Source organism: Myotis lucifugus, unplaced genomic scaffold (assembly GCF_000147115.1).
Source record: "Myotis lucifugus unplaced genomic scaffold, Myoluc2.0 scaffold_65, whole genome shotgun sequence".
NCBI lineage: Eukaryota > Metazoa > Chordata > Mammalia > Chiroptera > Vespertilionidae > Myotis > Myotis lucifugus.
In genome coordinates, this window is record NW_005871113.1 from 5,487,416 (window position 1) to 5,514,611 (window position 27,196).

Genomic DNA, 27,196 nt, shown 5'->3' on the forward strand with positions numbered 1-27,196 from the left:
GCAAGTGCTACCATCCCTGTTGCACAAATGAGGAGATGAATTCAAAGGTATTAACTAACTTGCTGAAGACTGCATAGCTTAAAACCCGCAAAGCTGGGAGCCAGCCAGGTGCTCCTAACCACACTCAATACTGCCTCCCAAGATGGTAAGAGTCTTAATTCAAAGTTGCAAGCAAATTAAACAGAGGGACATCTATATCCTAAACCAGTGGTCCACAATCTCATTAGTCAACAGAGCCAAATATCAACAGTACAATGATTGAAATTTCTTTTGAGAGCCAAATTTTTTTAACTTAAACTATATAGGTAGGTACATTGTTATTAACTTAATTAGGGTACTCCTAAGGCTTAGGAAGAGCCACACTCAAGGGGCCAGAGAGCCGCATGTGGCTCGCGAACCGCAGTTTGCCGACCACGGTCTAAACCAGTGATGGTGAACCTATGACACACGTATCAGAGGTGACACGCGAACTCATTTTTTTGGTTGATTTTTCTTTGTTAAATGGCATTTAAATATATAAAATAAATATCAAAAATATAAGTCTTTGTTTTACTATGGTTGCAAATATCAAAAAATTTCTATATGTGACACGACAAGGTTCGCCATCATTATCCTAAACCATGAGAACCATGCGAATTTCTAGTTAGGTTTGATTGAGCAATTGAATTTATAGCCCTCTCCTGGGAACTGGCTTTTCAGGTCATTGCACTATGAACATTCCCTTTGCTGAAGACCACATTTCACTTGTGGTGACCACATTCCATTATCTCCCCTCCAGGTATGCATAAGGAAGTCTCCACCCAAAAAAAAGCCCGCCAAAAGTCCTTTAAAAGCCGCTGACTCCCGTCACTGGGTGCTGGAGCCAGCCTGGTTGGGGATGATTTAGTAAATTTGCAATCCCTCATCACTCAGGCCTCATTCCTCCTACGGAGACCTAACATTTCTGATGATGGTAAGTGCAAGATAGGAGTTGAAAACTGAGGAAGTTTGGAAAGAGAGAGAAGCATCCAGCCAAGAACCTAATCTACATTTCACATTCTCAATGGGGGTTATAGCTCCTCCAATGGAGGGGGAATTGATTCTTGAAGAAAAATGTACTCTTTATAAATAAAAGGGATGCATACAGTACATAAACAGGTATGCAGTACATCTGTGGTTCAGATTTCATGGAGCAGCTAAAAAGGCTCCTGGAGGGGTGTCATAATGAAGAAAGCTAGAGAAACACTCATCTATGAATCACAAACAAGTAGTAAGAACAAGAGGGAAGCAAAGGAGGCCGACCAGACGGGACACGCAGGTCCTGAAACATGGCGGGGGGGGGGGGGGGGGAGCAGACAGAACATGAAGAATTCAGTGTGCCCAAGGCAACCTCACCTTGCCTTCTACTCACGTGATCAATTAAAAATATATCAAATCTCATACACACAGAAAAAAATATCTGTGACGTTTGTAAGGTGAACGAAGAATAATGAAATAGCACTGCACACCCACCAGCAGCTTAAGAAAAACAAGGCTCTCAGTGTTTTGATGGGCTCTGGGTATCTACCCCCCACTCCCCAACCCCAGCCCCATTCTTTCTACATCCCTCCCTAACCAGCCGTGACCACTGTCCGGAGTTTTACGTTGATTTTGTATTATCTTTCTTTGTAAATTTGCAAGTGTGAATCTAGTTTGCACACTTCTGAGCTCTGTATACGTGGGATCCTATCTGACAGATTCCGCTACAACTTACCCGATTAGCTCAATGTCATAATCCAGAAATTCATCCATGCTGATAAACTATAGTTTTACTTCCAAACCTTTTCATTCATTGGTTTGGAAAATAACCTGAAGGAAGTACATATGGGATAAGGACGTGTTACCCCTGTATCTGAAATGTCTGATCGATCATTAAGAATCCATTCTCATCTCTTCCAGGCTCATATCCATGTCTACTGATTCTTAGCTCAGGGCCCTTTCTTCACAAAAAGCAAAGGAGAAAGAGGCTTAAAAGGAAACGGTGCAGAGTCATACCTTCCTTGCAATCTGGTTGGCCATCTGCGACACAGCCAGGTGGCCGAGGAGGAGCCACACCAGCCGCTGCTTCCCCCACTCCATCCAGAAGCTCCACTCGAAGTCGGTCTGGTCCTACATAGGCCAAAAGCAGAACTGATCAGAAAGGTTCCAGGACATTCTGAGGCAGAACACAAGCTCCAGCTAATAAACCAACTAGAATGAAGGCCAATAGGAGTCCAAACTCTACAAGCTTGACCACCCCCGCCCCCGTGGGGGGCATGCAGGAGGCAGCCGATCCATGACGATTTACATAACACTCCCATCCTTGACCCCACTGAACCCCGACCCACATACGCTCTCCCCTCCAGCGTGGCTGGTCTCATTGCTGTTCTCCAAATAAGTGTCTTTGTTAAAGCTGATTCCCAGGACCCTCTGCAGGATAGAAACTATCATTATTCCCATTTTATAAACAATGAAACGGGGGTTAAAGGATTCAGTTGTTACCCAGCATCACACAGACAGTGTAAGTCATGAACTGAGCTTATCTCAGCTTAGTTATCTCTCTCCCTCTCTAAAATCAATAAAAATATATATTTTTAAAAAGTGGCGGGGGAGTGGAATCAGGTGGCCCAAGTTCTAGTCACATGTCTGTCACTGTGTAAACCGACCAGGCACTTAACTTCTGCCTACCCACATACACTCTCCCCTCCAGCGTGGCTGGTCTCATTGCTGTCCTGTGTGGGAAATGAAGGTCTGAACTAGTGCAATGTCTAAGATTCCTTTCAGAAGGTGAAAAAACTTATTTTCCAGGCTAAAGGAGAGAAATACTAAGGGTGTGGGTCACCCACGCCCAGGAATTCTGAGCCTTGACTGCCTGTGACCTTTCAAGAGAAGGCTGATCTCCCTGCTCACCACCTCGTGACCAAGACAGGTCTCCAGGTTCCCACCCACACTGGCAGCCTGCTCTGTTCCAGAAAGTTCCCCACTCATCCGGCCTGCCCTCTTCCCCAGAAATGGGAAGAATCCACCAACGTGTGTGGATTTACTGCACGGTATGGTCTGCCCACCTCGGGGTAAGAAAACTACCCTCAGAGAGGTTAAATATCATGCCCAAAGTCTCCCAGCCAATCATGGCAAAGCCCAAGTTCAAAACCCAGGTCCTCAGGCTGCAAAGTCTGTGTTCCTGTGATACCATACGGAGCACGGCTCTGGCTGGTGCGGCTCAGTTGGTTGGACGTCATCCTGTGCACTGAGAGGTCACCTGTTTGATTCCAGGTCAGGCCACATGCTTGGGTTTCAAGCTTGATCCCTGGTGGGGGGGCATGCAGGAGGCAGCCGATCGATAATGTTTCTCTCTCTCTCATCATTGATGTTTCTGTCTCCCTCTCCCTTCCTCTCTCTCTAAAATCAATAAAAACATATTTTAAAAACAAAGAAAAGATAAAGCCTCTAGAAAGCGTGGACTCAAAAGGAGTGAATCCATAGATAACAGAAAGACTGCAACATCTGAAATGCCATAGGAAACACCCATCATACCCTTCTCCTCAAAATACTAGTAAAAGGAAGGTCTGCTCCATATGGCAGACAGCACCACTTGACTCAATCAACACTCCAACCCCCTGCTGGAACGACTTCCTATAGACATTAGTGGTTGGAAAGCAGAAAACTACATTGCCCAGAATCCCCTGCAGCTAGCACGCCTGCACACATCATATGACCTTGCTTCTGGTGAGCACAGGAAGACGTTGAAGGCGAAAGAACCTAAAGAAACACAGGCTGTGAGTCTCTCCTGACAGAATGGTGGCGGAGACTCGGAGGCCCCGGCAGGCCGGCGGTACACAGCTTCCTGGTGGGCAGTTTGGGGAGTTCTCAAGCCGTGAACTGGGCAGCAGCCCCGTGTTGCAGGCTACTCTGGGAATGGCTCCTGGAAGCTCACTTTAGTGCCTGTCCCCACAGTTTTTTTGACTGTTCTGAGAGCTCCTGAAATTCCCACAATAAATTCCTTTCTGTTTAAACTGGCTGGAGAGGAATCTGTTGTCTCTTGTGGAAACTTGATCAACATCCTTTGAAGTTTTGTTTGTTTGTTTTGATCAACATACTTTGGAAAGAATTTTTCTTCTGATTGCAATCCAGCTTTAGTTTCACAATAGAAGCATTATGAAAAGAATTCACTTTGTAGAAAACTTCTGAAATAAGTCTGTTCAGTGGAGGAAAACGAAATGGAGGAAGACAGCAGCTAGGTCAGTCCGAGGAATGCTCTGGAACTGGATCATGGAGGCAATGAGTGTTTACGTTAGAACACAGTCACCAGTGAATCTAGGTATGCGGTTCAAACCCAGTAGAAAAGGATCCACCTTACTGACTATCAGGCAGCATTTTTCACTGGCATGCCTCTTTTCTCCTCAGACAGAGCAGACAGTGCAGAGATGAATAGATTTACTGTTTTCCTTATTCTTGTATCCAGAATTTTGCAACAACAACAAAAGAAACACAACAGAAGTACTAGACATTTTTGTGTTATCTATTTCCGAAATGACATCATGTGCATAGTATTTACTTTGAGACCGGACCTAATTCCCAGTCACACTGAGCAAAAGTAATCTGTTTACAAGGCTCCGAGGAAACCTTTACAAGGTACTTGAATCCGGAAACATTTCCCTGCACTTTCAGAGGCAGCGTGCTCGCCTTAATGGCCTATAAATCTCCCAAGGAGAGAGGGAAAAGGAGGGCGTATTTACATGAATTCTGCACAGGAGCAGCGCTGCTCTCTGGGTGAACTCAGCCCAATGATTCATGTAGCGATTATTGCAAGAGTTTGCTTTTCTTTCAACAGATGCCTTGCTCTTTCTAAAATAAGTTGAACTAAATTAGTTTACTGCTCTCAATTTTCGGAGACAACATTCCTTCCCCAGCCTACATTTCCTCAAAGACAAAATGTTTTCATTAACAAAACTTTTTTTCCCCCCTGTAAATAACAAAATCTCTGCTTAAGCGTCTTCCCCGTCCTGTACAGGTGAAGGTGAAGAAGATGCTCACGGGGGTCAGGAGGCCACTAACTGGACTAGCATAAGGGCACATACCATCCCAGTCTCTTAAAGGGCCCTCATAATCTAGGCCGGGCAAATCGGCCCAGGGTAGAAAGGGGGCAGTGAGGTGTTTTGTAGAAGAAGGAAAGAGAAAACTTCTCGAGGACTTAGTTAAGTCAAGAGAACCTAATTGATGTGGGGGAGTTCGTTGAACCTCTTCAACCTAACGGCCAACCTGAACTCGGTGGCTTCCTCTGGCTACACCGCTACCTACCTCCCTCCTAGAATTCACTCCAGATTATGCCAGACATATGCGGATACTTGAGCAAGTACAGATTCTGTCTCCCTGTTTTGCCTATTCCACATTTCTCCCTAGAGCTTACAAAGAATGAAGCACATTCTAAAAGGGAAATACTAAATTCTAGTACGAAGGCAAAGGCACAAAAAAAGATAGTATTTTCCCCACATCCTCAAACCAGAAAAAAAACACATTTTCTACAAGGTACATATATGGAGAAATGAGGTGCAAACAGTGAATAAGGCTATTCAATAAGTTAGGGATCCTGACCCCCCAAAAAAGTGTAACAGAATGTGATGACTAGATAGCAAATGACATAACCTCGTAAGATTCCCCAGCTACAAACCATGCTAATAAAGCCTACATCCCATTCGCGTCACTCCTGCAGAACACAGAACGACTAAGCGAGTCACAGTAACATGGAGAAAAAATGGTTCCCAGGCCTTTGGGGACCATGGTTCCTGAAATGGTCCTCACACTCAAGAGCATCTGCTTTCTGCCTAGAAAGTCTTCACACACTCAAGAAAACTAGTTCATATATAACATCTCTGCAGCGGGCAAACACGAGAAACTGGAACTCCAGATGGAATCCCAAAATGTTGAAGGTCCCTGAGGCAGAGGTGAGTGATAAAAGAGAGAAAGGAAAAGCTATCATTCTTGCCATCCGTCCAGGGGGAGAAGAGGGGAGCTCTTCATAATCTCAGATACCATTGTTTTTGTTGTCCTTAATCCTCACCTGAGGATATTTTTCCCAAATGATTTTAAGACAAAGTAAAAGGGAGGAGGAGGGAGGGAGGAGGAGGAGGGAGGGAGGAGGAGGAGGGAAGAGAGAAATGTGAGAGACACATGGATTGGTTGCCTCCAGCACATGCCTGGACTGGGGCCGGGGACCAAACCTGCAACCCAGGTACATGCCCTTGACTAGGAATCAAACCCAGGACCCTTCTGGGCACATGTCTACGCTCTAACCACGGAGCGCACCAACCAGGGGCACAGATACCATTTTTCTCCTTGAATCTTACACACCGGGTGGAAGACCAGGAAAGTGGGCCGAGTATGTGGAAGAACGCTCCCACACATCATTTCAGTCTGTCCCCTTGACCCATCAGCGAGCTATCCGAGCTCTCAGAGAGAGAGCTCCCTGTGAAATAATAGGAAATATGTAACTGGTGTACCCGATGACTGGCACAGCGCTGCTCAGACCCTTGGAATTTCCTGTGACAAGAGCAATAGGAGCATCTTTCGTTCTCCTCAGCCCCTTGGGATTTCCTGGGTGCTAACACTGTGTTTTGTTGGAATGAGGTGAGTCTGGGTGGGCTCCTGGATGGGGCTGTTCACCAGAAAGATCAAGCCATGGGTAGAAGCTTCGGGTTTTCAGTGCCACGCCCCATTCTTCTGAGAGGGGAGAGGGGTTGAAATAGAGTTAATGACTGGTCATGCCTCGTGATAAAGTGCATAAAAGTCCCCAAAATGCAGGGTTCAGAGAGCTCCCGGGTTGGTGAACAAGTGGAGGTACTGGGAGAGTGGGAGGCCTAGAGAGGGCCTGGAGGCTCGGCACCCCTCCCACACACCTCACCCTGTGCATCTCTCCCATCCAGATGATCATCCGTATATTTTATCACATCCTTTTATAATAAACTGTTAAACAGGAAGTAAAATGCTTTCCTGAGCTCTGTGAGCCACTCTAGCACATTAACTGGCCCTGAGGAAGGGGCCATGGGTACCACCTGGACGTGCAGTTGGCATCCAAAGGCAGGGGGGTGGGAGCATCTTGTAGGACTGAGCCCTTCACCTGTGGGATCTGAGGCCATCTCCAGGGAGAGTGTCAGCTATTGAGTTGAATTGCTGGACACCCAGCTGGTGTCGCAGAATTGCTTGGTGTAGGGAAGCCCCCCACACAACTGGTGTTAGAAGTATAGTGTAAGAGTAAAGGAGAAACACGGAGGAGCAGAGTGTAGGTTCGCCCATCCCAGAGCACCTCTTAGGAGAGTCAGCCATGGTGGTAGCTAAGGTGCCTCCAAGGCTGCGGGCGGAGACCACCAAGAACAAGAACCAAGGCTCACCATGCCTCCAGCATCCATCGCCCCGCAGCACACTGCCTCTGCCATCTCTCTGCAGAAACCTACCCGTTTGCTATTAAAATAACTTATCTTTTCTAAACTAACTTTAAAATACGTCAACACGGAGACTTCTGGTTCCCGGCGAGATATAATAAACACCGTTCTCCCTAGCCTTCCCACCAAGGACAACTAAAAGCCCTGAGTGTAATTATAAGATAAACCATAGGAAGACCCCGAAAGATGGCAAAAAGAAGACAGACTGGCTAGGGACCTCAGGACTTGAGGAATGACAATGAAATAAAATAGCTCATTGGATAGGCTTACTAGCAGAGGTAGACGTCTCAGGAAAGAAGCATTGAACCTAAAGATGAGTCAATGAAAATCACACAATCTGATAACAGAAAAAATAGGCTGAAAACATAAATAAACAGAGCCTCGGAAATCTGTGGTACAATTATAAAGATCTAACATTCATGTGATTCGTGAAATCCTAAAAAAAAAAGAAGAAGAAGAGAAAAAACGTGGGGCTGAAAAAAATATTCAAAGAAATAATGGCTAAAAATTTTGCAAATCTGGCAAAAGGCATAAACCTACAGATTCAAGAAGCCGAATGAACCCTAGTCAATTTATATGTACCAATTAAAAGGCAGATTGGCGGAATGGATTTTTAAGAAATGATCCAACTCTATGCTGTCTGTAAGAAATTCACTTTAAATACAACAATATAGGTAGGTTGAGAGTAAAAGGATGCAGAAGGATACATACTCTACAAACATCAATCAAAAGAAAGCAACAAGAACCCAAAAATAGAGCCACACAAGTCTGGTCAACTGATTTTTGACAAAGGTGCAAAAACAATTCAATGGAAGAATCGTCTTTTCAACAAAAGGTGCTATAACAAGTGGCCATCCATAAGCAAAAAATAAAATAAAATAAAAATAAAAAAACCCAGCCAATGTGTCTCAGTGGTTGAAATTGGGTCTGAGGTTTGCCTTCATGAACGGGAGGGAACTCTCTGTGGTTCTGTGCCTTAATTGTTGGAGGTTGGGAAAAGGAGAGGAGAGGACCGCACCCAGAGTCCCAACATACAGAAGGAATAAAACCAGTTTCGGTGGTTGAGCCAGAATGAGGTTTAGAGCCCAGTCGGCCAGACCTCTGCTTCGCCCTCTAATGGTGGCTCCAGAGGCACCCAGTGACTACTAAGGTATCTGTAGAATCTCAAGGGTGATGTCTCAGGCTCATTTGCATACCCATAATACCCTGCACAGAGTACAATCCTTTTCAAGTTTAAAAGACTTTTTTTTTAACTTGTCATTTCTAAGTGCAAGAAACTTACTTGAAAAACTTCTTGTGCAAACTTTAGGCAGAAAGTACCTCTAGTCCTAAAAAGCCACCATAACTGAACTAGGAGTTGTAGTTACTGGAGGAGGGAATTTGGGAGGGACAAAGCATACTCTGGTTTCTCTTCAGATCGCATAAATCTTTCGCCTTTTACTAAAGATTTCCGTGGAGAGGAACAATTCTGAGTTTATACTCAATTTTTTGAGGCCTTGCCTTGGCAGGGCTAATCTTATGGTTATAAAAAAAAAGATGATTTCTAAATTAGGAAGCTTGCTCAGTTTCATTACTAGCAGCCAGGTCTGGCGGTTGTCACATGGCCTGGAGTTCCGCCCACTTCTTCCTATGTTAGGCCGTACCCACAGGAGGACAGGTTGGCCTGAGCTTTTTTTCTGCTACTTGCCTCCTGAGTGTCTATCTACATGGATGACAGAATTGGGCCTGAGATTGGCCTTCATGAAACCTGGGTGTAAAGTCATGCTGGACAACTCGCCCACCTGGAACTCAGCAGCGACTGTTACCCTGACAGTGGCTTCAGTCAGTTCCCCGCACACAGACACCACACTCACACTTACTGGGGCGCCAGGCACTCACTCTTATCTGCAGCTGCTTCTACTTTCTTTCTAACAGAGACAGCAACTGTCATGACATGATTTTTAAAAGTGATAACCTTGTGAAGAATGTTGACCGGCACCGCTTTTAGGGAATGTGAGAGAAGGAAGTGGTTTCCCCGCCTCCAAGTCTCTCTAAATTTCAGCTCCAAGTCACGGCTGAACCCTCTAGCCTGGAATAATCTCTGCTCCTTCTTCTCTCCGAGTCCCACCTGTTAGATCACTTGTACGGGACACGTTGTAAAAATTAACTCTTCCCCCTCCCGGGGACGGTTCTTCACGCTGAATGTGCCCAAATGGGGAGCCCACAGCCCAGAAGCAGTGAGTTAGCATTAGACGGATCCTAACCAGAAATCGGGTCCGAGACACGGTTACAATTCAGATAACTTCAATACTGGCATTTAAAGCTGCACAGGAGTTTATTAGCATGAGGAATGTTAGGAATAAAGAGAGGGTAAAGGGGGTCAAACATACGGTGAGGGAGGAGACTAGACTTTAGGTGGTGAGCGCTCAATGGGGTATACATTTATTATGAGGTTGTACACTTGAAATGTATATAATGTTATTAACCAATGTTACTTCAATACATTTAATTATTTTATTTTTTCCATCACCATTTATCCCCCTATACCCTCTTCCACCTCCACCCACCCCCATTCCCCCGCAATCACCACACTATGGTTCATGTCAGTGAGTTCTTTCTTTTTTTTTTTTTTTTTGCTCAATCCCTCCACCACCATCGCCAGCACACACACCCCCACCCCAAACAGCTGTCAGCCTGCTCTCTATCTATGAGTCTGACTCTTTTTTGCTTGTTAGTTCAATTTGTTCATTAGATTCCACATAAAAGTGAGGTCATATGGTACTTGTCTTTCTCTCACTGGCTTATTTCACTTAGCGTAATGTTCTCCAGGTCCATCAATGCTGTCAGAAAGGGTAAAATTTCCTTCTTTTTTACGGCTGAGTAGTATCCCATTGTGTAAATGTACCCCAGCTGTTTTATTCACTCATCTACTGATGGGCACTTGGGCTGTTTCCAAATCTTGGCTACTGTAAATAACGCTGTAATGAACATTGGGGTGCACATTCTTTCAAATGTATATAATGCTATTAACCAATGTTACCCCAATACATTTAATTTTTTTTTAAAGAGAATTTACAGATGAAAGGAGTGGTGTTCAACATATGTTGTGGGTTCGAAATTTTCTCCAGCTCCAACACCCTCCTAAGGATGAGGCAGAAGAACCCTCAAAGCTTCAGGGATGTGGGAAACCACTTATTGTCTTCACTAGCAGAGAGGTGTGGACAAGGAGCCCGGAATGCTGGTGACCCTTGAGCCCCGGCAAAGGTCAGGGCTATGCACCCACTGTTTAGTCCAGACAATGGCAGCTGAAGCAACTCCCCACCAGATAGTCATGTAAATCCTTACTGATAAGATAGTCTGCCCGTTACTGGAAATTGCCTGCCTAAGGGCTATGGGTGTATCCCAAACTGAATAAAAGGATGGCAAGGCCTGAGCACAAGCAGAGTCCTTCCTCTTGGGATGGGCTCTCGCCTGGCCCCCCAATTTCCAAATTATTACTTCTTGTGTCGTCTCTGTCATTTGCGTGTGGCCTCTTCTCCAGAACCTGGACCCTGAACCACGCAGGACATGGGATATTCACACAGGGACACTTGGAGGCAAGAAGGAAGAATTTCCTATACGGTTGCCAACAGCTGCTGTAGGGATGTCTGGGGCCACATTTAATTCTAATAGATATGGCTGGGTCAGGAGGAAGTGCCTGAGCTTTGCGAGGATGAAATTTGTCCCCACTGATAAGGTCAGACAATCAGATTTCTGGAGCCTTGAGAAGAAAACAGGGGACAGGAAGATAGAGACCCCGGCGAGTTCTTTACCCAACACGGCACTCACACCTTTTACAGCTCGTAGGAAAGATCCCTCATTCCCAAGTGCTGGTGAATACTACACCTGGGTCAGTGCCAAGACAAAGGGGGTGCAAAATACTGAACCCGGCTTGAAAACTGAGAAGGCTTATCCTTTAGCCACTGTGTACCTTCTTGAATCCTCCAAGCAAAGTGCCAATCGCCAGGTCAAATTCTTGGTCCAATTGCTCTTCATGTTCTGACAAGAAAAACAGTGGCCATTAGTTCCCAATCCAAATAAAACTGGTTGGCTTAACAGCAGAGGCACTAAGAGAAACTGGAATGTGTTCTGGAAAAGCCGCCTGTGGACTGAGCTACGGGCATGGAAACGTCAGGCTCCTGGATCCCCCTCTCCAGGTGTCTGTGAGCTGAGTTCCTGGAAATCCGTGGCGGGGCTGCTGGAAATGTCCCCTCCCACGTGGAATCAGGCTCACAAAGGGAGAGGTGTCCAGTCCAGAGAGAAAGCCTCCAGCACAGGGACCCCCCTGGACGGGTTAATGCGAATGCCCCACTTGTTCAGGTGGTAAAATATTTTTAAAATATATTTTTATTGATTTCAGAGAGGAAGGAAGAGGAAGAGAGATAGAAATATCAACGATGAGTTTGATCGGCTGCCTCCTGCGTGCCCCCTACTGGGGACTGAGCCCACAACCCAGGCATATGCCCCTGACTGGAATTGAACCTGTGACCCTTCAGTCCGCAGGTCAACGCTCTATCCACCGAGCCAAGCCGGGCAGGGCTACAATATTTTTATATACAGTTTTTCAATCCTCACTTGAGGATATGTTTTTATTGATTTTAAAGAGGAAGGGAGAGGGAGAGAGAGAGAAAGAAACATCTATGTGAGAGAGGAACATTCATCAGTTGCCTCCCACACGTGTCCTGAACGGGGATCGAACCCACAAGATGGGTATGTGCCCTGACCGGGAATAGAACCCACAACCTTTCAGTGCATAGGATGAGCCCTACTGGCCAGGGCAAAAAAAAAAAAATTTTAACAGATCATTCCACACATTGATGGTGATCAAGGCCTCATGATGTGAAATAATGCTACCAAGATTATAAAATGGAATCGTGTAAGAGTAATAAGTATGTTTATAAGGCAAACAACTGATATAAAACAAAATATAATAAAATCTTCATTCAAATACGTTTTGAGGGTGTATAATAACCAAGCAGGGTGTGAGATGCTAGGAATGAAACAGAAGAAGACTGGCATGTCTTTTGCCCTCCTGGGGCTCACTGTACACTAGGTAAGAGAGACAAATGAATAATAAAAAATTACAGTAGTGCTGATGAGTGCCATGACACAGGAATGAGGAGGTGGAGTTCGAGTCTGGGGTGTCTATGTGATAAACAGTAGGAAGCTGGATGGGTATGGGTGGTGCTCAAGAGGGCCCTAAGTTGAAGATAAAGACTCAGGAGACCTCAGTATAAGGGTAGTGATGAAGCTTCCAGAAAGACTGACATCACCCAAAAGACAGAGTGCACAGACAAGAACCAGGAGAACCACTGCTACTGGACCAACAAAAGTACAGAACCACAGAAGACCAAAAGGAGCGACCCAGAACGATTGCCGGAAAACCAGAAAGAGTATGCCACTCGCCCTAACTGGTTTGGCTCAGTGGATGGAGCGTCGACCTGCGGACTGGGGGGTCCCAGGTTCGATTCTAGTCAAGGGCGTGTACCTTGATTGCGGACACATCCCCAGTAGGGGATGTGCAGGAGGCAGCTGATCAAAGTTTCTCTCATCGATGTTTCTAACTCTCTATTCCTCTCCCTTCCTCTCTGTAAAAAATCAATAAAATATATTAAAAAAAACATTAAAAAAAAAAAGAGTGTGTGACTCAAACTTAATCACGAAACGATGATCTAGAGTAGAACCAAGAGGCAGAGTCACACACACTAGATGCAAACAGCAGCCCCAACTTCAAGCCAAAGGCAACACTGCCCCAGGAACGACAGAAGAGGGCGGGGTACTGAGCACTGGGCCAGGGTACCGCATGGCACAGCTCTGCCACACACACTGCATTCCCGGGTCCAGGAGGTGTGCTGGAGGCGTGTGGTTGCAGCAGAGCCCTGGTCCTTATGCCACAGCTGCACACATGCCACATTGTGTGTGTGTGTGTGTGTGTGTGTGTGTGTGTGTGTGTGTTTCTGCATGTGCATGTGCATGGGCGAACGTGCTGTGTCATGCACAAACTCAAGTCAAGGGAACAGCCTGCAAACAAACAGCAAGACACTGCAATCCAGCAAAGACATACAGGAACCTCCTAATTCATTAAGGCAAACTGGGTGGAAAACCTCTCTGCTTCTTGTCTTTTTGGTTTGGGCTTCACTTTCATACACTGAGAAATCTCCAGAAACATCAGAATTATAAAGAATTGAAACAAGGCAGAAACTTGAGCTCTTTTTTTCCTCCTTTTTAAAAAGAGTACATCCAGAAGCAGTGAAATTTTCCTGCTAAGCACCAGATAAACTGAAGCTGGAGCACACCGCCCTCTAGTGGGAAAAAAGAATTCTGTGCAGACTGGAGAATTATGAGGACATCCTGTCCAGCAGGGGCGCTGTCCTATTGAAATACTATCTCACACACATTTATAATTTTAAAGTTTCTAGTAGCCACGTTTTTTAAAGAGTGAAATTAATTTCGTATATTTTTGTTATCTCAATCTATCCAAAACATTATTTCAACATGGAATCAGGATTAAACAACTATGGATGTGTTCACTCTGCATTCCTTTTTCTTACTCATTAATTCTTCAAAGTCCAATGTACACGTTATCCTAACAGCACATCTCAACTGGAAGTGGCCACGTTCCAAGTGCTCGTTAGCCACGTGTCTAATGACTACAGTAATGGACAGCATAGCTCCAGGCCAAAATTCCCCCTCGCGCTTGGAAAATTCCTACAAGCCACCCTCGTCTGACTTCGTGACACCAACAAATGTCATACAACACACATGTAAAACCACAATTTAAACCCATTCACACCCCCTTAGGAAATCAATTCGGTTGACATGGGAGAATGGAGGCTGAGACTTGCAGCAGGAGCTCCTTCCCAGAGGAGCCAAGGCCCCAGAACTTCTCTCGTTAAACCTTCTGGGTAGGCATCCCATGCTCTCACTCTTCGGGCGAGAACAGCTTTCATCATAAGCCACATACTACACTCAAGCAGGAGGAGCCTTTCCTGCCCAGGGAAATTGTCTCCCCACCACACAGGCCTGACTGTAGGAGCCCTGGTCCCATTTTCCCACAATGCAGTGCTGCACAAAAGCGCCTGAGCGCATAGAAATGAAACAGTTTCTGCTGGTGAGCCCTACTGGCTAAATCAGCTGTGGATTCTCCTCTCTCCAACCACCACCCAACAAGAGGATACATCAAAACCCCACCCTACCTACTGGGTGAGAGAATTTGCATGTTAATCGCTGCCACTGGGCTCTGGTAGTGAACCATTTACAAGCTCTAGCTAAGCTTCCCCTTTCACCCTCAGCACTTTGATGGGGTGGGGTAGGGGGAACTGGAGGGCAGGATCAGTGACAGGGGAGGGGGGCATTACACACTCACATGCCCTCCTGTGATACAAGCCACCGCCAGGGAGTAGCAACCCAGTCGTGGCTTAATGCATCCTGAGGCTTCTATGCATTTGAAAATCCTCATCAGCTCCTACTGGTTCTTTGGTTTTCTAGGGAGCCTGCAGGTATAGAAGACTGTGTAGTAAATGAGAGTAGAGAAAGGGAGCAGGAAAACGACTTCTAAAGATGAGGTAACGGAGTGGTAAGCAACTCTCAGATATTCCTATAGAATATGGCGTACAAGATGGGTGACAAGGCGCTGGTTTCCCCACATTCTTGAGGTGTGGGGGCTCCTTCTCTTCTGTCTCCCGACTGCCACTCAGGAAATGAAAAAGTGATTTAGAAATCCCCCAAGTAAAAGGAGACCATATATGTAAGTAGGATGCAAGGCAATAAAGGACGTAAAAGGTCTCAAACCTCCCAACAGGGACTCACCTAAGGAATTCTGGGTCTGTAGAGGCAGATTGCCAGGCCGGAGGGGAGGGGTGGGCATTAGCATGGGAGTCCTGAGGGCTCCCAGGAGTGGAAGACAGGGGCGTGGACTGAGTTGGAAATGATCCAGCAGAGAAGAAGCCATAAGCTCTATACACATTCTCTGTATTTGATGGAACATGGAGCATGATGGGCTGGGGGAGCAGGGAGTGAGACGCTGTGGAGTCTAATGCTACGGTTGCCTTTAAATGCCCTACGGCCAGGCCCTGGCCCAAGTCATTGTGCGAGCTTTATGGAAAGCATTGGAAAGCAGAGTCCCTGAAGGCCGACACTCCCCTCCCTTGAGGACCAGTGGGCATGAGAGGAAACCGCCAATGTAAGCCTGAGAGGAAGGGGTGGGCTGCCAGGCTTGGAATCCCAGGAGGAAAGCGACTGTAAACCATGCTGCTGCTTCCCATGACCCTGGCCTCCGCTAACAAGGGAAACAGGGTCAAGTATAACATGAAGGACCATCACACCGGTCACCAGAGCCTCGGCTGCGCCACAACACCTGCACCTAAGCTGGCCATCAAGACAGTCTGCCCAGTGCTGGACTCCTGCAGGGCTGTGCACCAGGTCCCTTCACAGAGGACGATAAACTGAAGGGCCCAGCTGGCCCAACCCACCGTCAGCCAGCTCACCTGGCGCCCAGGCCAAGGTCATCTACTCAAGGACAGGACCCTGAACTGCAGCCCCGGCCCCCGCCCCAGTCTCTGCACCCAAGCCCCCGGCTTTGAGAGGGACATATGCAGAATGGGGGAGGAGTCAATCCTGGTGATGCATGAGGAGGGGGAGGCTGAGGGCCGCGGACTCCCAGCTGTGCTTCCCAAACCCTGCCTCTGCCATTTTAAACGACCACAACTACAGATTCACCTGCCTGGAGAGAGAGCCCGGACTCCTCCGCTGAATATATCAGCTCTTTCACACTCTGTCCCTGCTTTCTGATCTACGCTCAACCTCTCCACTCTCCCTTTGCACTCTGCGCTCCGGTCCTAGTGAGTGGTTTGTGGTTCCCAGATCATGCGATGCTTTCTCACACCCAGGGGCACTGCACACCCTTGTCCACTGGCCTGCAAACTCCTCTCTGTCCACAGGTCCTCTGGCCTTCTCATATGGCTGACTCCTGGTCTTCCTTAAGGCGAGGCTTCCCATCGCCTCTAGGAGACTATCGCTGACTATGGAGGAGATCACTCATGGTGCCTCCAAAATCCTTTCTTCCGCAGTCTGGGGAGTTTTAAGTAGCACCTGGCCACCAAACTAAAGATGGTATTTCCCTGCCACCCGGTTGTGGCCACAGAACTCAGTTCTGGCCAGCTGGGTGTGAGAAGTGACAAGGTGCCCTTAAAGGAAAGGAGGGTGCTCAATCCCCATCCAGTGGGCGGGAATGTGGACTTGATGATGATTCCTCTTCAAAATACACACAAGAGCACTAAAGGCAGCAGAGCGAGAAGCGGGAAGGAGCCTGGGCCTCCAACACCATGGGCTGCCTCCAGGTGTCTGCAAGGAGGGATGGTGAGAGAGAAATGTCAGAAGTTACTGCAAATCCCCCTCCACCCCCCAACCCCCGCCGGCCTTCAAGAGCCATTGAATGAAACACTCCTATTATAAAAGATCAGCCACAGGATCAGCTAAACCATCCAAGATGAGGGTGGGACACTCCACTGACCCACTGATTCAAACTGTCCAAGAAGAGGGGAAAGCAAAGCGGGGCCCACGAAACGTCCCAGGAGCCTGAGGCCATCCTCCCGGATCTCCCTCCGAGGAGCACTCCCTGCCTCCTTTCCTTCCGGGTGCAAGTTCAGAAAAGTCGGGACTTACCTCTGGAGGTTTTGTAAACCTCGTAGAAAGAATAGAAGTGGAAGCCTAGTGAAGCAAGCAGGTAGAGAGACAGTTCCCATCGGGGCAGCATCGCTTCTGTGACACAAGGTCCTGATGCCCAAGTTGAGAGTTTCTAGACAGAGAAACAGAAATAAAAACATTAAGCCATGGGCGTGACACTCGAGAATAGCAGTCAGCTCAGTGGTTCTCTCCCAGGGACCCATCACTGTGCAAGGTGACACAGATATAACCCCAGTGAAGCCTCCTGCGGCGTTACCTTACACACACACACACACACACACACACGCACGCACGCACGCACACACACACGCACCCTGCTGCCCAGGTGGGCAGGTCTTTCCCTCCGAGCTCCTGTCACTGTGTACACCACGCAGTTCCGTCCCCAGTGCCCGACACACCTGTCTGTCCCCGGGGACTGGACCTCTGGGGAGCAGGGGAGTCCCCAACACCTAGCACAGGGCGTGCGATGTAGCAAGAAGGGAGTCTAAGTTGCTCCATGAATTGAAATATGGCTTCGAAAGCCTGAAGGTAAGCACCATCATCTCCAACCTCTTCTCCCCGCCCAAGGTCATCCCACAGCTGTTCACAAGATGCACTCAGGGAAACCGCTCTGTCTTCCATCTCCCGTGACGAAAAGGGAGGCTCAGGACACAACCCAGGCGGCCGGCCGTGGCCGGCTGCTGGTCGCCCACCCGCAGTATCCAGTCTCCCTTCTCACACAGGAACTGCGCTTTTTATCTGAACACGTAGATGCTGAGCTCCACTCTGTCCTGTAGCCCCGTGTGGACACTTGGATAGTTCTGGCTGTGAGGCTGTGGTCAGATCCTTCCTGCCGGGTGGAGCTGGAACAGCCACCACGTGGGAACCTTGTCATTTCACACTCTCCACCTACTTGCAAAGATACCGTCTACTCGAATCCGCACCAGGAGGGCTGTGCGCTTTTTCAGGCATCAGGACCCAGCTCAGAGAAAGGAAGCGATCTGCCCGAGCACACGGAGAAGCCAGCGACGGAGCAGAAACCAGAACCCAAGGTCCCAGCGCCCACTCGCTCACAGACAGAAACTCTGTTCCTTAGCCTGGGCAGAAAAGCAGAGCTCACTGTGCCAAAGCCTGAAATTGGCATAAACGTAAGTCCTGTCTGATGCTTTTCCCCCAGCGGACGCCATCATCACTTCAAACGATTGCCATCTTTATTTTTGATGTGTGCAACAAACGGATTCCAATATTTCCATTTTAAATGTTTCCCGCTCCTCAATCCTGATTTCTAGCGCTAACGAGGCTATCACCACACACCCACACGCACCAGGCCTTTAAAGCGATGCTCTCAGCATTAAGCCAGCGATCCTTCCGGTGGCAGCAGCATCTCACACTTCTACTAACTGTTGCTCAATGTCCTAAACAGAAAATGTCCCCTACTGGGTTTTCCCCGACTAATTCCAGTAACAGCTGTACTGTAATAAGTACCACGTACAGATTACCTACGCCGAGAGAGCACTTTGCAAGTATTATCTCATTTAATCTTCGTAACAACTCTCTGAGGCTGGTCATTCTGGGATCTTCGTTTAACACAAGAGAAAACCCAGGCCCGGAAAGGTCAAGAAACCTGCCCAAAATCACACAGCGAGTACACAGCAGAGCTTAGGTTCATACCCACCAAGTCTAACTCCACAGCCTCCCCTCAGTCTTACTGAGGGCACCAGGTTCATCTTTTCCCAACATCTATGGTGAAATCAACCCAGCAGGAAAGTTGGAAGGTAGTATGAGCTACATAAGCACAAAAGAATTTGTTGAGTTATGTATAATTTAGACACCACCTAAGAAGCAAAGAAAACTTGAAAATCAACTAGATGTAATCCAAACGTACACGAGATACATACGTAGTACATTCCTTAAAAGATTTACTGAAGGCCAACCAAACCAGACCAATCTGGCCTGGATACAAGAGGGGACCGTCAGCAGTTACAAGGCGATAAGGGCCGAGTAAAACTGAAATCGTTCTAACTTTAGGAACAAACGAGCTTCCTGGGAACCACAGAGTAATAATAGCACAGGAGCACGTGCCCACTGAACTGACAGCGGCTTTGGAGGGAATGAAATAGGGGGCAATATTCTAGCACATTTGAAACAACTGCTGGGACTTCTGCTCTTTTCCAGGGTCCAATTTAATGAAACAGAAGCCTATTCTGCAGAATATAAATTACACGACTTTCGCCAGAAAACCCAAGTCTAGACACAGCATGTCTTCTAACATCCCAGTTTCCTCCAAAACCTACTAAAGAGTCTTATGAAGAGTCTAATTCTTCTGCCCACATAACACTACGGGGAAACACTTCCCCACACCCAGAAGAAGGATTCGACAGATTGGAGAACTAGAACGGGGCAAACCGTTAAATATAGAATATTTTAGAATCCATACCATTACTTTCAATTATGCACCGAAATGTCATATTATATATCACTGCACAGTAAACCATCCCACCACAGTGGCTTAAAACAAGGAGCTGTTCCTCTTGATGAGTCTGCAGGGTGGCGATCTAGGCAGTTCTGCGGATCTCACCTGGCATCACTCATATGACTAAGTCACCACTTGGCTCAAAGGGGGCTGGGGTGGCGGCGGGTCAGGATGGCCTCACGCACACGCCTGGCATTTGGCGCTAGCTGTCTCGCTTCTCCTCCATGTGGGCACTCATCCTCCAGGAGGCCAGCCCCTTCACAGCATGGTGACCCCAGGGGTTCAGAAGAACAAAGGCAAGAGGTGCAAGGTCACTTAGGACCAGGCTTCAGAATCCACAGGACACTGTATTGGTCAAAGCAAATCAAAAGGCCAGCCCAGATTCAAGAAGGAGGAGAGCACAGACTCCATCTCTTAAGGGAGGAAGAGCAGTGGCCCTTTAAAAGGGGGCGGGGACATGGCCTACCACAGCAGAATGTCCGAGTTTCTAAAATGAAATCTGGAAAGTCAGTGGGAAAACTACATTTCACAATGGATCTTTATTATATAAAATGTCAAAAGGCAGAGAGAGAGAGAGAGAGAGAGAGAGAGGGAGAACATGAAAAAAATAATTATGCTCCCAAATCAGGATTTCAAAATCAGCAGGGACCTTATTGTCATCTGGTCTAATCTCCAGCCGGTTTGGAAATTCCATTTACAATAGCCTACTGGACCATTTCCAGTAACATTACAAAGGCAGGGAAACTCTGCGTCTAAGCAGTTCTGATTGTTATCCTGTTTTTCTCCTTAAACTAAGTCCAAATCTGGCCTCTATTTCTAAAAAACCTTCTGCCTCTAGTCCTATTGTACCTTCTGGAACTCAAGGCAGGATAATGTGATGGTTTAGACCGACACTGGAGTCAGGGGGCCAAAGTCTGAACCCGCAGCTTGCTACTTTCTAGCTGTGTGTCCTAGGTCAAGTCGCATAACCTCTCTGTGCCTCAATTTCCTCGTCTGTAAAATAGGAAAAATAGCAACTCTCAGATCATTGCTATGAGAATGAATGAGTTTACAAAAATAAGAGAACAGTGCCTTGGGCATAGTAAGCTATGAAGTGCTTATTCTTGTTTTAAATATTATCACTTTTTACTAAAAAGGCTTAATAATACTCCCTCCAATATTTGAAGATAATTAATACCACCCTCGCCATCCCCAGCCCTCTTCCAGGACAAACATCCATGAGTCCCTTCAACCACTTTTTCAATGACTTGGTTCCCAGACCCTTTACCCTCCTGTCAGCTGTCCCTTTATCATACAGGCACGTAGCGCTGAACCCAGAACTCCAGCTGTGGCAGAATGAGAGTAGGGTAAGGCCTCACTTCTCTTGTTTCAGAAACGATACTTCAAATAATAAAATCGCAGACTGACTTCTCCAACAAATTATCAATGAGCTCTTACTGAGAATCAAGAACTGTGCTACTTGTGAAGATAAGACATAAAAATCCCATCTGAGTTACCCCCCAACATGGCTCCCCAGAAATTTCCACGTGCGGATCCCCGGGACCTGTAAACATATTACCGCACACGGCAAAGGGACTTTGCAGACGCGATTAAGATGAAGATCTTGAGATGGTGACATTATCCCTGATTATCCCCGTGGGCCCAGTGTAGTCACAAGGCAGGGAGGAAGAAGGGTCAGAGACAGAGGAGACATGATGATGGGAGCAGAGATTAGAGTGATGGGCTCTGTGGATGGAGGAAGGGATAGAGAAACAAAGGGATGGAGAAGGCACCAGAAAGCAACAACAAAATAGATCCTCCCCAGAAGGAATGCAGCCTGCAGAGCCACTTGGACTTCTGACCTCCAGAGCTGTAAGATAGATACATTTGTGTTGTTTTAAGCCACTAAGTCTGTGGTCATTTGTTAGGAAACAATAGGAAACTAACATACCGCCCTGCCTGAAAGGTTCTATGTAAAACATCAGACTATTTTAATCCAATGTCATAAAGTTAAATTGCAAGAAAAATACACCTGAAAACAAAATTTTGTATTTAGTTCTGACCTTAGCTTTTTTTTTTTTTTTGGCTTTTACTTCACACTGATATTAATCTTAACATTCAACATAACTCTAAGTCTTTTTATATGAACTGCCCTTAAGCCAGATGTGTGCTGTGAGAGACTGGCAATACGGAGCCAGTTTTATAAATCCCTCACTCAGAAAAGCTACTGATATGATATTGTACTCTTTCCTCTGAAAATTCTCATCTATTTTAAACCCTTTTCATCACCAACAATCAGGCCCATCACATCTTACACTCCTCAGATTAGGGGTGTCTGAGTGAACCAGATATTTCATAATATTTTAAGTAAAGTTTGTATTAAAATATACTTAAAGAAAAAAAAAGTAATGGTTTGGAAAAGTGGACTCACTCCAGTAATCACCGCTCAGATAAAACATTAAATGCCTCGGAGGCCCCTTCTGTCCTTTCCTTTAAGTCCTGGCCACAGGCCTGACATCTGTCACCCTGGTTTACTTAATTTTGCCCATTTTTGAACTTCACATGCATGGAATCCCATAGAACTTCCTCCGTTGTGTCCATCTTCTTTTTGCTTAGCTTTGTGTTTGTGAAGTTCATCCACGTTGCATGTAAGGCAGTAATTTCTTTGCTCTCATTGCTGTAGAGTATTTCATTGTGTAAACAACTTGTTTATGCCTCTGCCCATTCCACTATTGATGGACATGTGTGTTGATCCAACGTAGGGCCATTATGAACACCACTGCTCTGCATATTTTTACATGACTTTTGGCGCCCATATATACCCCTTACTGTTGAGTGTTTATGTAAGAACGGGGTGGCTGGGTCAGAGATGAGTGTGTCCAGCTTTAGTAAGTGATACCACAAACCATTTCCAAAAATAGTTATACTCATTGTCCTACCCACCAGGAATGAGAGTTCCGGCCGGTCCTTATCCTAAGCTGCCCTTGGCACTGTCAGTCTCTTTCATTTTAGCCGCTCTGGTGAGTGCATACTGATACCCTACTGTAGTTTCAACTAGCATTTCCCTAATCACTAGTGAGGTTAACCACCTTTTCATATGTTTCTTGGGAATTTAGAGATCCTCTTTTCTGAAATGACTTGCCATCTTTCTCTTTGGCTGCCCATCCTTTTCATGATGTAGAAGTTGCTCCTACATTCTGGCTCTGAGTTCTTCACTGGAAATATGTATCACATTCTGCAGCGTGCCTCCTCACTGTCTTTGTGGAGTCTTTAGATGAACGCATACTCTTACCAATATTTCCCTTTATAAATAGTGCTTTTTGTGCCCCATCCAATAAACCTTTGACTGTCCCTTTATGAAATATCATAAAGATATTTCACTTTGCTTCCTCCCGGAAGCTTTACTGACTTAGCTCTCACATTTAGCTGTATGATTACCTTGATTAACTTTTGTACATGGAATGAGGTGGATGATCGAGATTCATTTTGTCCATATGGACATCCAATTGGCCCAGCGTCGTTTACTGAAAAGGCTGTCCTTTCTCCACTGCACTGTAGTGTCACCTGTCATGTGTGTAAGCCTGTTTGTGGATTCTCTACTCAGTCCCATCTTCTGCCTAGCATGGGGCCAATACCATACTTACATACTACCTATTGACCTAGTGGCTTAAGTCATTCAACTTTGATCTTTTTCTTAGATTGTCCAGCATTTCCAAATAAATGTTCAATCTGGCTCATCATTGCCTCTTTTTGAAAGGAAAAAAACACCTGCTGGGATTTTGATTGGGAGTGTACTGAATCTATAGATTTAATGTGTGGAGGAATGACACACCCCCCATTATTTTGTATCTTTAAATTCTCTCATTGTTTTAGCTTGCAGGGAATTATCATGAATGGGTGCTGAATTTTAGCAAATAACTTTTCTCCTTTATTCTGTGTATGTGGTTAAAGTACATTTATTGGTTTTCTACTGTTAATTTACATTCCTGGAATAAATCCAACTTGGTCATGGTTTAATACCCTTTGTATACATTACGAGACTTCATTTACCAATGCATCATTCTAAGACTTTAGCATCTCTTTTGTGAGAGTCTGACCTATAATTTTCTTACTGTCCTTATCAAACTTTGTAACAAGGTTATGCTGGCCTCATAAAAGCAGACAGGGGATGTTCCCTTTTTATCTTTCTTTCTTTTTTTTTAAATTTGTAATATTTCACAAGGGAAGCCATCTGGGCCTGAAATTTTGCTATGGAAAGGTTTGTAACTACAAATTTAATTTCTTGAATAGACATAGAACTATTCAGACATTCTAGTTCTTATGTCTTAAGGGGAGGCATTTTATTCAAAAAGCTTGTCCATTTTACATGAATTTTCAAATGTATGCCATAAAACTGTTCAGAATAACATCTTAAGATCTTATTTTTTTTAATGTCTGTGGGATATGTAGTGATAATTCCTTTTTCATCCATGACACTGGTACTACCATACACCATTAAGGTTCATTTCCTCTCCACAAAAAAAAAAAAAAAAAGGCTGCCACATACTTAGATGACACACCTCCACACCTGCACCATCACGAATATTCTCCAGCAGAAAAGCCCTCAGAGGAGGAGAACAGGCAGAGAATAGAAACAGCCCAGCAACTCCCTCTCAACAGCTTTGATCACCAGAACCACCTGTGAACCTGAGCACTGACCGAAGGAGAAGGAGGCAGCTATTCGGAATGACCTAGGGCGGCTACCGAGAACGCAGAAGAAAACCGACCACTAAGCAGGGTGTGTAACCTAGGACACCCTCCAAGGTATCCACAGGGGGACTTCAGGGGGCCATGTTCTTAAAAATGTTTTCCTCACACATCTTTATTTTCACGAACCTCTAACTATAAAGTCAGGATTTCATATGGTTATAAATGTGGACAATAAACCATACCAGGAAGAGCAATTCTGGCGACACTGTCACAATAAGAGGCACAGACGTTTTCATATCACAGTGCGGCTGCTGCTTATATTGCAAAATACCATTTACATGGGCATCACTGCTCTGAAGTTATGACTTATTTCGTACAGAACTGAAATTGGTTACTTAATGCATTAATGAAGAAACATACTCTATTTCAAATCTGATTTTCCCCCACAATTTTGAAAACTTTGTTTCAATATAATTTTAACCCTCTGAATATTTATTTATTATTTCTTTAATCCTCCCTAAAGGAATGCTTAGAGAGAGAAAGGGGGGGTGGGGAGAGAGAGAGAGAAACACTGATGTGAAAGAGAAACATCAGTTGCCTTCCTTACACGCCGAGACGGGAGCTGAACCTGCAACCCAGGCATGTTCCCTGACCAGGAAAAGAACCTGCAACTTTCCTGTGATAGGCTGGCTGAGGTATACGTGGAAACTTCGAAAAATGTTTCTTGTGGTGACTAGAGTGTATGACAGGAAAAGAAGGGTACATTTAAAAGACTGTATTTCATACAGACTCTTTGTAAAATATTACCTTAAGACTGCTTAAGTGTACTTGACCAGTTAGGCCTCATTTACAAAGTGAGTTAGACCAGGCTCTTTTGAGATGTAAACACATACTTTGAAAAATGAGTTAGGCCCTATGCATGGAGAAGAAAGCCAGGCCATTTTATTTCAGAACCCGGGATGCATTTATATGCAACTGGACATACTAATAAATATAGCACAGGTTAAACGGGTTCTTTCTACCTGTTCATCACCAAGTTGGCCATTTGCATCTCAACTGTAATTGATAAATATGGTGCTTAAGTACAATGTACTTTATCATGGTGATGCTGACAATTATTTCTGTCTCCTTTGAAAGTCCAAACTAAAACGTTATATAACTCTGGCTTATTGTCATTCAAGTTTCCCTGTGAATATTTTTAATGCCTTTTAAAAAGTGGCTTCCCCAGACCCCAAAGAGGTCCCTGGCACACAAAAGAGGCAAAGAGCCCCTAAAAGAAATTGCCCTAACCGGTTTGGCTCAGTGGATAGAGCGTCGGCCTGCGGACTGAAAGGTCCCAGGTTCGATTCCGGCCAAGGGCATATATGTACCTTGGTTGCGGGCACATCCCCAGTAGGGGGTGTGCAGGAGGCAACTGATCGATGTTTCTCTCTCATTGATGTTTCTAACTCTCTATCACTCTCCCTTCCTCTCTGTAAAAAAATCAATAAAAAATACATTAAAAAAAAAGAAATCAAGAACTTCATCCAAGCCAGGGAATTTCCAGGAGCACTTCCCGGGGGCCGGCCCTGTGCTCGAAGCAGGAGACACACAGGTAAGGCCCGTCCTGGCTAGTTCCTGGTGTCACCTGCAGAGTTCCCAGCAACATCTCGCCACCCACTACAGTGACCGCTCTCTCCAGAGACTTGGCCTTCACCCTACGTTAGTCTATGTATCCTTCTTCCCAAAGAGGAACAAAGTAAACAGTAGGTAGCACAGGCTTTCATCCAAAAAGAGGACTCCCAACATTTACCAGTTTGTGGCTTTGGCATCTCCTCTAAGCCTTCCTTTATTCTTCTGGGGGAAAAAAAAAAAGGCAACACTACCTATCCTTCCCAGTTACCAGAAGGTTTAAAAATAATGACTTTAAAGCATCTGACCAGCCCATCGTCCCTGTCAATACTAGTTGACTCTTTCAGGTCAAGACTGGCTGTCCTTACCCAACACTTAAACACAGTTCGGGACGGCCACAGCGAAAGGAGGGAGAAAAAGTATAGGAAAGGCAGAACATAAAGAATGGAAGAGGAAAAAAAAAAAATCATACTTAGTCTTCAAATTCCAGGATAAAAAGCACCCCCTCCTCCAAAAAGCCTTCCCTCTGAGCTCCTTGGGCTCCCACAGTACTTTACAACACAGAAGTGAACGCCTAGTTCTGCGAATGAATGAATGATGCAAAAACAGAAAGTAAACGAGACTCGCCCCCCCCCGCCCCCCCCCAATGCAAACCAGCGAGAGAGCCCAGCTAGTCTGGCTGCCCTGACCCAAGAGCCATGAACCAAGGACGCAGCGCCTTTCCTAACGCCAATGCCACCTAGTGCCCCTCGCGCCCGCGCTGGTGGGGATGGCCGGGAGGAGGCCCTTTGCAGAGACCAGTGCCATCTAAAGGCTGGATTTAGAAGAAAACAGGGACCCTGAGAGTGGGAAGCAAAAGACATCTCTAACTTTGGGGGTCACTGGAGCCGCAGCAATACTGCCGCGTCCGCAATTCCCCGCGACGGGGCGCAGAACGCGGGCTGTGCAAGGCGAGGGGACGCGGGCAGGGGCGAGCGCGGACTCCGGCGGCGGGAGCCCAGCTGGGCCTGGCGCACGGCCACAGCCCCCGCGCCTTTGTCTCCGCGGCAGGACCGGCGTCTCCCCGGTCCCCGCCCTCGGGCGCGCACGCAGGGGCCAGGGTAGGGATCGGAAAGCGTCCGTGCATTTCTTTTTTTCAACCGAATCACCGAAACAAAAAAAACAAAAAAGAAAGAAAGTCCCCTAAAACGTCCCGGGACCCGCCGCGGTCCCCAGCTACCCACCTCCGGGCTGTCCCGGGCGGCGGCGGCGGCGCTCCCGCGCGCCTGAGTCCCCGACACCCGTCTCCGCACTTCCGAGTCCGGGCGGCGGCAGCGGCGGGGGGGGCCTC

At 46.3% G+C, this 27,196-nt stretch overlaps 1 protein-coding gene and 1 non-coding gene across 6 annotated transcripts in view; one reads left to right on the forward strand and one right to left on the reverse strand.

Moving 5' to 3' along the window:
• HHAT (hedgehog acyltransferase) overlaps positions 1-27,187 on the reverse strand; it is a 161,620-nt gene extending 134,433 nt beyond the window's left edge. For 3 of the 5 annotated variants that reach the window (XR_002829557.1, XM_023754791.1, XM_023754793.1), the window contains exons 1-4: positions 27,090-27,179; positions 17,115-17,247; positions 11,383-11,450; positions 2,014-2,127 (exon numbers count right to left, since the gene is read on the reverse strand). Coding sequence is in view for 4 of the 5 variants with exons in the window: in XM_023754791.1 (XP_023610559.1) it covers positions 2,014-2,127; positions 11,383-11,450; positions 17,115-17,205 (273 nt within the window). In the remaining variant the exon portion in view is untranslated. Of the gene's footprint in view, positions 1-2,013; positions 2,128-11,382; positions 11,451-14,817; positions 14,945-17,114; positions 17,248-27,089 lie in introns of those variants that run through there. The other 2 variants (XM_006089916.3, XM_014456865.2) reach the window with 2 other exon arrangements.
• Positions 8,830-8,945, forward strand: LOC111826288. Its single transcript, XR_002829571.1, has one exon. It is a non-coding gene; the product is annotated as a U5 spliceosomal RNA (small nuclear RNA).
• Positions 27,188-27,196: the final 9 nt, after the last annotated feature.